General features: G+C 38.7%; 1 protein-coding gene across 1 annotated transcript; it reads right to left on the reverse strand.

The window, feature by feature from the left end:
- Window positions 1-7,560: 7,560 nt before the first annotated feature.
- On the reverse strand, window positions 7,561-11,029 carry nppc (natriuretic peptide C). The gene is made up of 3 exons (XM_042417662.1): window positions 10,620-11,029; window positions 9,186-9,479; window positions 7,561-7,703 (listed from the first exon to the last, which is right to left on the reverse strand). Exons 1-2 carry the CDS (start codon window positions 10,710-10,712, stop codon window positions 9,207-9,209), a joined length of 366 nt encoding a protein of 121 aa, XP_042273596.1. The 5' UTR covers window positions 10,713-11,029; the 3' UTR covers window positions 7,561-7,703; window positions 9,186-9,206.
- Between the last annotated feature and the right edge of the window lie 4,778 nt (window positions 11,030-15,807).

Genomic DNA, 15,807 nt, shown 5'->3' on the forward strand with positions numbered 1-15,807 from the left:
GCTTTGCGCGTTCACGCCGGCCCTCCCACATGACCGTGTCCTCCAATCAAAAGTGAGAACATTTGCATCGTGCCCGTGCCTCGCCTACACATACGAGAGACATGGAATTTATTACCCTACAAATAAACCTTTATTTGTTAACTCTGCTCATGAATAAATACACGACATGAATAACCACATGGTAATATGTTATTGTCAAAGCTGCTACGAAATATGTATTTATTGCAACTGAGGACGTTTTTACCGGCTCCATGCTGAAATTAAGGGACCATCCAATTATTTTCATATGGTAATGATATAACTAAACAGATGATGAAAGGCAGATGAAAACTGTACGGAATTTAGATTGTATTCATTATGTGGTCAGTCAGCACAAAGCTTCTTTAAGTCTCATGCAGCTGTTTATGGACCACGTGGTTTGAACCAGTTGCCGTCAACCATCACCCTCATGTACCATGCACTGCGCTACCAGCTGTGAGCAGTGGTGGCACGCGACTGTAGTTTCGCAATTTTAAGGTACTGGAGTATTTTAATTTTATGCAGGTTTATACTTACGCTCCACTGCATCTAAGAGTAAAAAATGTGTGTTACTTTGCAGATTAAGATTTGATCATTGTATAAAATATGGTACATTGTTAGATTGAGTACCCAGCAGTATAATGTAGTAGGCCTACACCATTAAAATGTTGATCATAGTGCATCAATAAGGAGATAAAAAGACACTGACAGATGCTTTGTTTATAATGAATTTTAGCTTGATACTTAAAGCACCAGTGGCGGATCTAAAGTATTGTACATGGGATGGCAACAGGTAGGCAAGAGGTTTTGGCAGGGTGACATGGAAGAGCAGTGGGTGGGAATACAGTGCTGCTTGAAAGTTTGTGAACCCTTTAGAATTTGCTCTATTTCTGCATAAATATGACCTAAAACGTGATCAGATTTCCATTCAAGTCCTAAAACTAGATAAAGAGACATCAGTTAAACAAATGAGACAAAAACCTTATACTTGTTCCTTTATTTATTGAGGAAAATGGTCCAATGTTACATATTTGTGCGTGGCAAAAGTATGTGAACCCCAAGGATTATCAGTTCATTTGAAGGGGAAATTACAGTCAGTTGTTTCAGTCAATGGGGTGACAATCATGTGTGAGTCTGGGAGGCCCTACCTAATTTAAAGAAGAGAAATCTGGGTTTTCACTGTCAAACTCTGAACTTCACAACACAGGTTTGTTGAAGTGTATCATGGCTCAAACAAAGGACATTTCTCAGGATCTTAGAGGAAGAGTTGCTGATACTCACCAGGCTGGAAAGGGTTACAAAACCATTTTGAAAGAGTTTGGACTCCACCAGTCGACTGTCAGGCAGGTCGTGTACAAATGGAGGACATTCAACACCATTGTTACCCTCCCCAGGAGTGGTCGAACAACAAAGATCACACCAAGAGTAAGTGTGCAATAGTCCGGGAGGCCACAACGAACCCCAAGGTAACGTCTAGGAAACTAAAGGCCTCTCTTGCAGTTGCTACAGTCGATGTTGATGAGTCCACCATCAGGAGAACATTGAACATCAATGGTGTGCACGGCAGAGTTGCCAGGAGAAACCCACTACTCTCCAAAAAGAACATTGCTGCTGTCTACGGTTCGCTCAAGACCACGTGGATAAGCCAGAAGGTGATTAGAGCAATGTTCTGTGGATGGATGAGACCAAAATTGAACTTTTTGGCTTGAATGAGAAGCGTTATGTTTGGCAATGAGCAAACACTGCATTCCAGCATAAGAACCTTAACCTATCTGTGAAACATGGTGGTGGTAGTATCATGGTCTGGGCTGCTTTGCTGCCTCTGAACCAGGACCAGGACGGCTTGCAATCATTGATGGAGCTATGAGTTCTGAGTTGTACCAGCACATTCTACAGGAAAATGTCAAGGTATCCGTCTGTGAACTGAAGTTCAACAGAAAGTGGGTCATGCAGCAAGACAACAACCCTAAACACACAAGTCGTTCTACCAAAGAATGGTTAAAGCAGAAGAAAGATAATGTTTTGGAATGGCCGAGTCAAAGTCCTGACCTTAATCCTAAAGAAATGCTGTGGAAGGACCTGAAGCATGTATATCATGTTGAGAAGCCCGCCAACATCCCTGGGTTGAGACTGTTCTGTAAGGACGAATGGGCTAAAATTCTTCCAAGCCGATGTGCAGAGCTGATAAACAGTTACCAGAAACGTTTGGCTGAAGTTACTGCTGTAAAAGGGAGTCACACCAGTTACTGAAAGCAAGGGTTCACATACTTTTGCCTCCCACAAATATGTAAGATTGGATAATTTTCCTCAATAAATAAATGAAAAAATGTTTTTTTTGTTTTAGGACTTGTGTAAAGATCTGATCACGTTTTAGGTCATATTTATGCAGAAATACAGAAAATTCTAAAGGGTTCACAAACTTACAAGCATCACTGTATACTGTGTACTACTGCAGGTATGTAAATGGCAACAGAAAATAACCAATAACTATTCTACTGTGTATGCAACTGTAGTGGAGTTGATATGACCTGAGAGTTACCAAAACATGCCATGAAGTCCAGATGGAACTGTGGTACTTAAATAAAAGATATTAACTAACTATTGATAAAAAAAAAGGAAACTATAGAAAGATAATAAATGTGGGCCATAGAGTGGCAGAGGGGATAGCAACCACAGACAGAAGAGTGACAGTTTTTATGCTTCTATACTTTTTGGGCCAAATAAATAAAAAGTCTTAAATGTTTGTGTTTGTTTGTGTGTGTGTGTGTGTGTGTGTGTGTGTGTGTGTGTGTGTGTGTGTGTGTGTGTGTGTGTGTGTGTGTGTGTGTGTACAGTAAACGATCCATCCAATAGTCGGTCTGTTGATTCCCAGGGGACATCAACAGCACATTTCAGTAATTAACCCTCAACACCACACAGAGGCAGCATTGCATTGTACATCCTTCACTTACTTATTTCACAGAACACTGGATAGAGAAAACTATTCCACTCTAACCAGCATACTGTATCTCTTCCATTGAGCATATTGCTGGAGTCTCACAGTGAGACTACCAATAATTTTATTAGTGAGGGGTAATATTGTAAATACAATGTTTTGTTACACCAGACATAGAGGGCGAATCAGTCTTTGAGTTAGTGACTCCTACTTTGTTTTGTAAGTGTTTCCTTCATCTTTTTTTTTTGTCTTTTTCACTTGTAACACTATCTTTTTAGTAGACTATATGTTTTGAGGAGTTTTTGCACACTTGTCTCTGATCCCCTGCATAGCAATAAGCAGTGACAGAAACAGTAAATCCATACAACCATTGTCATGACTGAAGCTTATTTTACACTCCTGCTTGACACTTCCAAATAGATATGTCTCTTTGACAGAGTTTTTGGTCAAGTACTACCACAGTACTTTTGCCAGTGGCTCTTTTCAGCCCTATAAGCCTGTATTGTACCATTGTACAATAAATAAAATAATTACCTGAGTGAAATGTTGTAGCAAGCAGTAGAGCATATAACTGAAAATGTGCAGAAAAGAGAATCAACACAACATCTGCCACCATTATCCGTTTAATTACTCTCCTTTCGTTGTCTTTCAATTAACTATGTTGAATTCACAGGATGTAACAAGCAATTGTCCTCCTCAAACCCCCTCCCATTCACCCTGTGCTTATACCTATTATGCACTGCTGGCGTGGAGGATGTTAGTGAATCCAACAAATAGAAATGGCAGGGAGGAAAACTGATGCATCCTGGGATTTAGGGGAGAAGAGGTTTCTTTTATCATAAGGGAACGTGCATTTATTTCTGGACATCTTTTTTTTTTTTATCCCCATGTCCCCTTAGGGGCTCCGTAATAGTAAGATTTTCAGCTGTAAATTGCTTGTAAAAAACACACACAGGTAAATCCTTTGTAATGTTTCTTAAACTGTCAATATTTGTTGCTAATGTCTTTCTAATGGAGTTAAAATACTAAAAAGCTGCTATGAGTTACTGGCTGCAGTAATTCTACAATGGTGCAGCAGCATAACACGATCAACGTGTTTACATATACGTCAGGTGGACAAAATAACAGAAACACATACAGTAATACGTTAATATCCCAAAACAAGAAATGAGTTGTGCCACTGATTTTTTTCAGAGCAATTTCATCCACTTTTCTTGAATTAAATATGGATACTGGATCTTTCCTAATAATGAAAATATGTATTTCTTTAAAATGGAAAAGGAATGTAAATCTTTGCATACTGCACTCCTGAACTTACATTGATCATTCAGATGAATATAAAGCACATTTTACACTGCTGACCCAAACCATAGTACAGAAAAAACAGATAACCAGGGTTATAAAAATGGAAGAGGTTTGTTTAAAATGTGATTTGTGATATTGCAATCATATAAACGCTCAAGGCTTGCAAGAAAGGGCTTATAATTTGTCATATAAACATCAGAAAACAGGTTTTGTTGTGGTGTCAAAGGCTGAGGTATACAGTTTCATCCTGCCGTTCTCATTTGGTTTTTGAATTGTCATCTTGCAATGGGGCAACTATGAGGGAAGTGTGTTTGAGCCATACGAAGAAGAATAAAGTATTATCCTATAAAATATTCTCAATATACTGTACCTCTGCTGTGATGAAACCCTTTGGAACAATATAAGATTTTAAAGGTTTTATGAGACTCACACAACATTATTCATCTTTGTATGCCCGCCTTTGATGCAAGGTTTTAACGAACGGCTACTATTATGAGCTTAACAAAGCTCACAGCATGAAGCAATGAGATTGGCACCATGGTGTTGATTAAGTTCTATGGGGTACTTTTAGCAGCTATCCTGTTATGAGTATGTCCCTCCCTGTCATGGGATTTCAGGTTGTCAGAAGCCTTTATCAAGGTGTTATGATTCCCCACCCTGCTTCTTTTCCTTTCTCAGGTTTTTGTGACCAGCGTTGCTGCAATTTGGACACCAGCTATATGAGGTGTGTGTTGCCTTTGTGTTTTTCAGTCTAAGTGTTGCTCTAAGCCTCTATGTCACTGTCAGGTAAGCAGACATGTACAGCGTATTTGAGTTCTTTTCCGTTAATACCTCACCTCACATATGTCGTGTGTGGTTAAGTTTTTATGTATTTGAGCCTCCCACATTCATTCAAAACAGTTTGCTCTTTGTCAGTGATCACTTTACAAGGAGGTGACATGCCGTGCATAATAAATTGCATATTACACTAAGTCACTCAAGCTTTACAGTGGTAATATTTTTCATAGATTGCCAAATGATAAGGTTGATTTTGTGTGAATAATGTCTTTCTTGACTCTTTTCCCGTCTATGAGAATGGTGTGATGTGAGTCTTCCCTGTGTGCATGTGTAGTCTGTCCTCCTGCCAGGTCTCCATGATGAAGGGGGTTGCGTGGCTCAAGTCCTGTTCTGTTCTGGTGGCACCGGGAGACTGCTTGGCATCCTCTTCATCACATGCTTCATATATAATATAAATCCATTATGATTTTGTTATCCTGTTCAATGCTATATTCTGTCATTTGTGTTCTGTTCTGTACACACAACATCTATTGCATGTCTGTCTGTCCAGGGAGAGGGATCCCTCCTCGGTTGCTCTTCCTGAGTTTTCTTCCATTTTTCCTATTAAAGGATTTTTTTTAGGGAGTTTTTCCTTTTTCAAATTGAGCATGTAAGGACAGAGGATGTTGCTTTGCTATACAGACTGTAAAGACCCCTGAGGCAAATTTGTGATTTGTGATATTGGGCTATACAAATACATTTAAAAAAATGTGTGTTTGCAACAAGTGTCCTCTTTTTCTTTGTTTCCCTTAGCTTGATTCTGCCCTCTAGTGTGAGAGAATCTTAGTGCAAGTCATCAATGTTAAACCACTTGATTGAGCACTTTTTGCACTATATACAGTATCAAAAGTCTGGACACAATTTCTCATTCAAGTTGAAGGGGAAGCCATAAACCCATTTTCAGTGGTGTGTGGGCCTTTTAATACGGATATGGGATGTACATCATTTAATTTGAGACCTCTAGCTGACCTTGGTAACTTATACTTGTATACTGTGTAAAATAAGAGCCTGCAGATCCCCTTTCAGGGCCTTTCTGACTCTCAACCTCCTCTGGGTGATAACACCATGAGACTGTGGAAAACAACCTGTCTCAGAAACTTCAGCTAGCTAATTCTTTATCACGTTTCCCTCATAAACACACTTTTATAGACCTGCCTTTATATGTTTCCATCGTATACTCTAGGGTTGCTTGTTTCTTTGGATATTTCACATCTTTATATCTTTTTTGTATACTTTACTGATTTCTTTTATGCCTTTTAGGAAACTATGCTTTTAGTTAAGTGCCGTATAAATAAAGATAGTTATTATCAATACCATCGTCATAAAACTTGAAGCTGTGGAAGTAACGGCTTGACTTGGTTCCAAGTTTACTGACCGCCAGGACAGCAGAGTTACTGCTCAAAGAATCTCTCCATTTCATCTCGACACTAAATCTACCAACACCAATTTTCCTCATATTTATTCTTCACACTCCATTTGATGCTAATACACTACACATAGGGACATCATGGACATCTCTGGTATTGATTGCCCCACTGACTTCCTTAATATTGGTTATTAACATGATTGGTGACTGAGGAATTAATTATTAATCTCACTTTAAGTCTAACGTGAAAGTAAAATGTGATGAACAATGCGCTATTTCTCTTGTAATGTTGCTCTGTATTCACCTCAATAAGCAATTTACTGATTGAAACTTAGAGAGTTGCTTTGCAGCAGCTTGTTTAGTGTAAAAGCGCCACTAATAACGGCATGGTGTCATACACCTCCAGCTCTCTGTGCAGGTCAAATGCAGGAGCATTAAATTAACCATCTAATGCGTTCCTGTGCAGATTCATATGCCATAAGTCTGTGCATATGGCATACAAACACACCTGTTTCATACAGACAATATATTCCTCAGCTCAGTGATTTTAATGTTACATGAGGCCCTATTGGTTTTGATAGTTCTATGACTCTTTCTGCTAATGAAGCCCTTTCAAACTAATATGTTCAAGATACCAGTATTTCACCCACAAGCCAAAAAATGTCCAATGATTAGAATTGACCAATTTCACTCAAACATAAAACAAAGAGAGCATACGTGTAAGTGCACATGGAATGTTCTTTTTATCATTTTTGAAAACATTTACAACTATTTGAAACAAAAGAAAAAAGTTACAAACAGAATTGACCTGCAGTTTGCATCCATTTTCAAAATGTTACATAAATAAAACTCATATTTATAAATATCTCTTTTTTTATAAACATATAAATAGTTTTTAACATAAATACATTTATGCAGGGAAGATGAAGTACATGAATGTACAGCAGCAGCAGCAGCAGCAGCAACAATATACAGCTTTGCGGTTTGTAGTTTTTACACCATTGTCCGCCATCTTGTAGTATGCATCTGTGTTTGTATCTGTTGACCATTCCGTATGGTATACATATATGTATATATACCTGCATATTTATAATATATATATATTTATATGAGGGTTTTGTAGCATTGTCATCTCAGTCTCTCTCTATGCTGGTCATGGTGACTTTCGTACCGAAAATCTGTCACTTGATGAGTTTTTTTGTTTTTTTCCCCTCAGGTAAGAACAAACTGAACCTTTGTTGTCCAAACCCATCGTCCAGAGATCTAGAGAAAGAGAGGAAACAGGAGAGGAAAGGTTAGACTGAGCTTTCATAAACAACTTTTAAAAAAAAAACCACAAGTCCATTTATTGATTTAGCAGTTATTATCTATTATGTAAAGTCAGTCATCCAGCATCCAGGCTCCCATCATTCTTTGCCCCCCGGTCTCTTTCACATCTCACAGACTTCCAAATTTACGAAACATCGGAGCCGATGGGAGGAAAGACGTGTCAACTCATGAAAAATGCTCACTAACTTAGTCACAAAATCACACTCCCCCATCAGGATTTCACACTTTGCCACAACCACAAGGAGGCCTTGAGCTTCAGGGCTAATTCTGCGTCACCTAGATTCCTGATTACTTCATTCACAAACACAGCTACTTAGTTTTTCTTTTTATCACTTGGGTACAGAGAATGGCTTTCCCAGAAAGATCCCTGCCACAACAGGGTGCTGTGTTTTCAAGTATAATTGTGTGTGCGTTTGCACCTCTTCCATCTCTCCCTGTCTTCTTATTTTTCCTTATATGCTTCTTGTTTTCTAGATGAAGCAGATGGGATCATTCATGATGATGTGCACAGTTACAAGAGTGGACTTCCTAAGTACCCACTGGATTGCTGCCCACACATCAGTTTACATCAGTTTAAGTGGGCTTTCCTGCTGTCTCTTGGGGGGGAGGGGGTCCTGTCTAAGATCAGAACACTGCTAGACTATAGGTCAAGGTTTGATGATATCATTAATTTGAGACAGCTTAGCATCAACCCAAGTATGTAGTAGTAGACTGTGAATTAATGATAGAATGCAACCATGCTTGGTCATGGATCTGCACTTGCTATTGCTTCCACTAAGGCCTATTTTTTATTCCAGCTGGCCCCACAGTGGCTGCAAAGCACACAGAGAGACAACCATCAAGAAAAACGATTATCTGACTTGAACCTCTTTTCTGTGTTTTCTTTTCTTTCTTGCTTTCTTTTTCTCCCCCCCTTCTTTCCTTCTTTCCCTCCTTCCTTCCTTCCTTCCTTCCCTTATGGTTCGTTTTGCACATGAGAACATTTAGGACATTTAATGAACACAAAGCAGCTTTTCTCTTTCTTTTTCTCTTGCTTACATCCTCTGTTCCTCTTCTTTGTTCTTTCATTCTACACGGGGTCCTTAGTTGACCATTAACAAATGTAATTTTAAGGCTTTCCTCTCTCTTTTTCTTCTCTCTTTCCTCATATTATCATATTGTTCGTTGTCCTGCCCGTTGATCCTTCACTTTGCACCATCCCTCTATAAACTAGACCATTCGCTTTGCTCTCTCGAATGTTTCTCCCCCTTCCTGTCTCTGCCCCTGCTTCCCATTACCCCACAATTCTTTCATCTCTGCACATTATTTCCTCATTTTGTCACTCCTGGTTGTGTCTGCATTATGTTAGGTTATAGTGAATCTAAGTGTGAAGTGGGACTCTAATATGAAAAAAAGGAGAAAAAAAAAAACACTCACCATCACAGCGCTGCTCCAACCCTAGCAACCCATGCCGCTGATGGTCCCTATCCTGTCCATCTTGTGTCCGAAGCAGCCACTCCGCGATGTGGACCCCCCTTTCTTGTTTCCAGTTTTGTGTCTCCTGGGTGCGGGCTGGTCGTTAAGGAGTCGAGCCCACATCCCTCTGGCCCGGGTGTCCATGCGTAAATCTCGCAGTAACCGTATCCTTGAGCGCACAGTGTCTAGCCGCCTCTCCCTCTCCTCCGACTCCAGAAACTCTGCCAGCTCCTCCCCCAGCAAACTTCTAAGAGACTGAAACAAAGATTTAGAAAATAAATGAATGATTACTTCCTTCGGCAAATACGTTGTTGCAAAATGCTTTCAATACAATTGAAATTCACATTTGGTGTCTGAGCAGAGCAGTCGTTTGCATAACGCTTTCATTTGAATTTGGGCATAAATCAACTTGTTGCAAATTTAGGCACTTTCAAGAACACCGTGAATTGACTGAGAGGGAAAGTATTTGTTATTTTAGTCAAATTACTGAGATGACTGGGATGGTGTTTCTATCTGACCAAAAACTGCCGGATAGATTCACAGATGCCGCAGTTAACTACTCCATTTAAACGTCAAAGGAAATCCTTTATATAGTTAAATTTCATGCAAAGTTACTGTATTTATATTTTCACGATGTAACAGGTCACCTATAACATTTAAGACATCACTGTCGCCTTCAGTGGAGAGTCATGTGAGGCAGGTGCCTGTAGCTCGCTCTGGTCTGGACGCAGAGTGTGGCATCAACTTGCGGCCATCCTAATTCAAAATATCTGTGCTAATAACGAAAGTCTCATTTCAAATGATAATTTCTGTTATTCAGTTGATTCTAAAAGCTAATTCTATGCGTAAAGGGAATTTTACGCACAAAAACCTTAGTTTGTTGCAGTTCAATTCTGGCAAACAATCGGAAGATTAATCCACGTTGAACCTGAATATCTTCATCATGTAAAGTCGTTTCTTATAGCTTAAAAACTTTTTTTATTTTAGTGTTTCCTGCCTGAAGGCTTTGGCTTATTTTTTTCTTTTGGAGCGCTTTTCAAATGACTTCAAGGCGCTTAAAACCTAAAACTGACAAATGATGCTGGGGAGCAAAATACGGTCGTTTAGATCAACCGGGGTTGGACATAATTGGGTATAAAACATGCTGTGTCTTTAAAAAAAAGAAGAAAACATTTGCCGGGATATTTTAGATTCAGAGAGTGGAAAAAAATGCTTTCACAGAATTGCTAAGCATGACTGAAATTATGAAATATGATGCGTAAAACAACAGACTTGAGCGGCTGGACCACAGAACAGCTGTTCACTCCTGAACCCAGCATTCAGTTCTCACAGCTAACAGTGCGAATCAAACAGTGTGAGTTCTCAGTAACATGGATATTAATGACTTCTTCTTACCTTCTGCTGTGCCTGAGATAAAGGTTTTGCCCCCATCCTTACTGAAAGCAGGGTGACCATAAGTCCACAAGCTACCAAGTACGACAAGTTCATTTTGACAAGTCTTGTATTCTCTAAGGGATTCCTCTGCGCTGAAGTTCAGAAAGAGGAACGGCTGTAGCAGACAATCAGCTGTTAAACATAAAAGGCTTCAAGTCCGTCCTTTACTCCAAGGCTCCTCAAGTGCTCTTCTAACTCTGTGTATTAGTCCTCACCGCTTTATAGCCAGCCCATGGTGATGTCATGACAAACCTGCGTAATGGTCCTCCTTCCTCGCCAACTCCCTGTTTTCTCTACCTGCCTTTGAGCACGTCATGTTAGGGATTAATTAAATGATACAAGCTCCGGTCATCGGGGGTTTGGAGGAAATGAGATAGGCTATTTGCTATCAAAATGTCCATTTTTTTTAACTTTAGACCTCTGGCTGAGATGCAGCAGCTGAAACTGAAGGTGGTTTCAAAGGCTGCGCCTTAAGAGCTGAAGAGCGACTTTGGCAGAGAAATTACTTCTGAGATGCCAGCCAACCGCCTGCCCTGCGAAACATCTTAGTAAGTCAAACATTCTACTGTGCAAATGTGAATGACATACTTTTTTTTTTTCCTTTTTTAATCACAGACCAATTCTGCCAGATGAATTAAAGAATTTAAATTATCTTCAGTGCAGTTAATGGACTTCTCCAGGATCAAGGGTAATTTTCGTAATCTAAACATCTTCTAGACACATCTAAGACATGGAGATATCTTTTCCCAATCACAGCACCATCAAAAATTTATTTGTAAGAAAAGTTAGACTCTGAATGAATGCTAATTAATGGCGTATCAGATTTAGGCATTTTTGCTCAAAGAGGTTAATGGAAAATGAACTTTAGGCATAGTGGTGACATCTGCTACCACAAGAGAAGTGGATCTGATGGTTCACACAGTAAAATGATTCAAATTAAATAGAGAGCCTCATTAAAACTGAGTTATCAATGTGTATTCATGAGAATGAGATTGTCCCATTGGTAAAAATACATCATTAGGTCAGATGCAATTTGTAAGGTCATGTAGATCTTGGAGATATCTCGTATATCTAGTAGTTTTTTACAGAGGGACCACAGAACACAGCCCATGCTGGGGATCACGATTTATGTTTTGACTGAGGTTGCCTTGGATGTGTGTGCGTCAGTGTCCAGACAGCCACCTGTCTGCACAGAAAAAGGAGGTTGATTAAGACTCCTCAAGACACAGACTGTGATAATAATAGAACATGATATATATAACATAATATTTGTCATATTGCTGATATACTACTGTCTTAAATGAGTCTTTACTGTACCATAAAAGTCGTTTTTTAATTGGGTGTATAAAAGTCTTTTAAAACTCTTTTGATGTTATAAGAACTTTATGTTGCAAAAGGCTAAAATAATCCATTAGTGCTTTAAAGAATCTTTTTAACAGCCCAGGAAAAGGTTCTTGGGATTGCTCATTCATTTTAGGGTTATATGAAACCTTTTCAGAAAAAATCTTTTGTAGCACCACAGAGGTCCAGTGAAGGAGCGATTTAACTTAGAACATAGATGGTTTTACTACAATACAGCAACCTAAAACATACAACCGTGAATCACTGTCTTTCTGATATGTTTTAGAGCCTGACACTGATGCTTATAGCTACCTGGTGAGAAGAATATGTACATCTAAGACACTCATCTAATTTCATAACGTGTAATCTAATCTTATTAGTTGTATATTAACTTTATTTCAACTTATTTGCAGTGTTTAAGGCTTGAGCCTGAGTAGGAATGTTCTAGAAACATTACATGTTCAAATATGTTAAAATTGGTACATTTCTTAATTCATGCTAAAAACCTTGACTGAAACCTAGAAAAGTTGTTTCACTCATTTTAAGAAAAATATGTATACACTCTGAAACGAAATAAAAGGCCGCGTTAGACACGGATACTTTTTGCAGTGTGAGATGATTCTGGAGCAGTCTGCAGGAGCGGGGTTGTATTCTCAGGCAGCACCATCTGTTTTGGAACACAGAGTGGCAGTATTTGCTGTGCTGAAAAGCGAATACCCCTCATAGTCGCATGTTTACTGGATCAATACCACCCTAAAAAAAAACAAGTAATTTTGTTATAGCAGAGCATGAGCACATGAAAATCCCCAAAAGACTGTGCAGAAGATTTCAATGTGATGGAAGAAAATCAATAAATCCCCCAATTTTCTGTGCAATATATCACATTTATCTTAGAGTTATACCAGCCTGAAAATTTGATTCTAATAGGTGTGTTGGATGTGTTTTGTGTGTGCGTGTTACATTCTGTAGCAAAAGTAATGTTAGGATGATAGACAGCAGCAGTGCTGTCACACAGCTGACATTCACTTGCTTAGGCAATCATATTTTGTCAGCCTTCACAACATGCACTGCTTATTGTCTTTGGTGGCACACCAGGACTTGGCTGATGAGGACAACTACTTACTGTATGTATTAAATATCACAATAACTCACTATGAACCCAGTAATTTTTAAAGCAAAAACTTTCAGTTTATTTTCCTGCAACTATACTCTAAAGAGTGTGGAAAAGCACCTAAAACAGCACTTATAACATCATTGGGTATTGAAAACCAAACTACAAAAGCAGAATTTAAGAATATTTGGTTAAAAAACAAATAAAGAAAATCAAACAATTGTAGTCATATTTTTCTGCAGCAATTCTCAGGAAGGAACCTCCTTTATTCCAAGGAACATGACACAGCCACTATGCTCTGTTGTAATAACAAGCTGCTTCTCTGACACCCATATGAAATAATGTGTATAGCTTTTTTAAAGCAGCTGTCATTACACGTCTGCACTTCTAAGCAATCACTTTGTGAATAAAACAGTGTGACATCATACATGTAGTCCTTTGATTAAATTTGAGTTTTAGCGGTTGGCACTTTTTTCTGTTCAGCCACGGTGATTATCATTACATTACATACCACTTACTGTGCCCAGTGCTGAAATTCTTGTATGCACAGAAATAAATAGGAGAACCGCTGGGCAGAATTTTCCCAGGCAGGAGCAACCAGACACTACAACAACAGAGTCAAAACCTCTCACGAACTGGGAAACCCTATTGTGTTATATCAGTCAGCAACAATATGTAGCAAACCAGGCATTTACTGATATGAAAATGTTGAGTATTGCTATAAATGATTGTGTAAGAGAAATTAAACTACCAAAACTATATATATGTGTTTGTTCACTAACTGGGTCTGTTAGGACACGAGGTTTATTGCAAGAGAAAGACGTCAAACACCTGATTAGAGGTGAATTTATTAATTCAGAGAATGTTTACTGAGCATGCACGCCCTACTTTACTCAAATTTGCCCTTTCTATCACAGCACAGTGGCACAGTTTCATTCATTCACCCTGCCCAGCCTCTACCACTGCCCGCTAAGTAGATTCAAACAGCACTAAGTAGTTTCAGGGCTAAGGGGCACTTTGACAGTCAGTGATGAGTGTTTCTTTCTGTCCAAATTTTCTCAACAATCTAGGCTTCTAGCTAGTGATCATCCAATAAAGTCCAGTCTTTGATTTAGCAGTTGCCACAAACATATTTAAGGGTATTATTTTCTACTAAAACTGACTGCAATGAAATAAAATATGTGGGCAGCATGAAATGTGGTAATGATCTACACCTCTCAGTGGTCAGCTAGGCCATGTTGAAGATAGTGGGAGGCAATGAAACAAAGAAGGTGATAATTTGATGAAGCTCCTCATTACACCATTTGTGGTTATTCATTGAAACTTGCTTTCAGAGTTGATCAGTGGATGAGGTATGAGTGTGACTGCATTTTTGTGTAAAGTCAACAAAAGCCAACTACATTACAACTAAAATCCACATGTACTACACACAGATGGTGCTTTGCTTTATGAAAAAGACATATAAAAAGTTATTGAAAGACAAATGTTCCTGCAGTCACGAATAACATGTCGTCTTCTGAAATGAGTCATATTGTATATCCTTACTTAAGTGACACACTTTGATGTGATGTTACTACTTTCACTGACTCACCCATTTGTCGTCACACAGACAACCAATTACTGTGTATTACATAAAACAATATGTAGCATCATAGACCTGATGCTCTTATTTCATTTTAATTAAGGAACTTATGGTTTGTTACCTAACTGTCTATTGCACAAGACTTTCATATGAGAGCCTGTTGCTTTTTTGAGGAAGAATATGCTGTAAAAATGCATTGTATCTGTCGTCAGTCTGTCTACTGTCACCATGTTATATCCCTCTGTACATTAAATGTACTTACAGATGCTCATATTTTTGTGGTGACTAGGGAAAGTTGGATGCAAAGGCCCATACAAAATCCTGATATGATCAAGCACAAGTTTCTAAATCCGTTTCCAGACCTGGGCTTGCCCTGTCATCAAGATTTTGTCCAAAAATGACAGATTCCTGCTATTTTGCAGGTTTTTGTGGCAGTGGGGTGCCGCAGTGTTAGCTATCATCAGGAGAGATGCTTTTGTTTCCCATACTTAAGACGAAAAGAAGTATAATTGAGTCCTTTCTATGAACTAATTGAGGGTTTTCCCCTTTCAGCAACTGCAACTGGAAAATCCTACTCGTATTCTGAGGTACCTGTAGAGAGAAGGAGTTGAGGATGCTGGGACTCATGGAAGAGCCATTTCATATCTTAACTAATTCTCAGTCAAGTTTGCTTTCACAACAGTGACATTGTGGAGCTTCTGAACTCTGCTGACCCTGTGTCTGTGATGACTTCTCTGTTTTTTTGCAGAACCTTTTTCTCTGATTGCTAATTCCTTTATTTTGAATTTTAACAAGTGATTGACACATTCTTCCTTGACGCAAGTGTTGTGTAATAAGTTTGCAGTGGTGGGAAATAACTAAGTACATTTTCTTAAGTACCATACTTAAGTACAGTTTTGAGGTACTTGTACTTTACTTGAGTATTTACGTTTTATGCTACTTTATACTTTATGCTACTCACTACATTTCAGAGGGAAATATTGTACTTTCTACTCCACTACATTTATTTGACAGCTTTAGTTACTTTTCAGATGAAGATTTGACACAACTGATAATATAACAAGCTTTTAAATTGCAGACAAAGATTAGACCAGTAGTTTCCAAACTTTTTGGTG

This window comes from Thunnus maccoyii, chromosome 7 (genome assembly GCF_910596095.1).
Source record: "Thunnus maccoyii chromosome 7, fThuMac1.1, whole genome shotgun sequence".
Lineage (NCBI taxonomy): Eukaryota > Metazoa > Chordata > Actinopteri > Scombriformes > Scombridae > Thunnus > Thunnus maccoyii.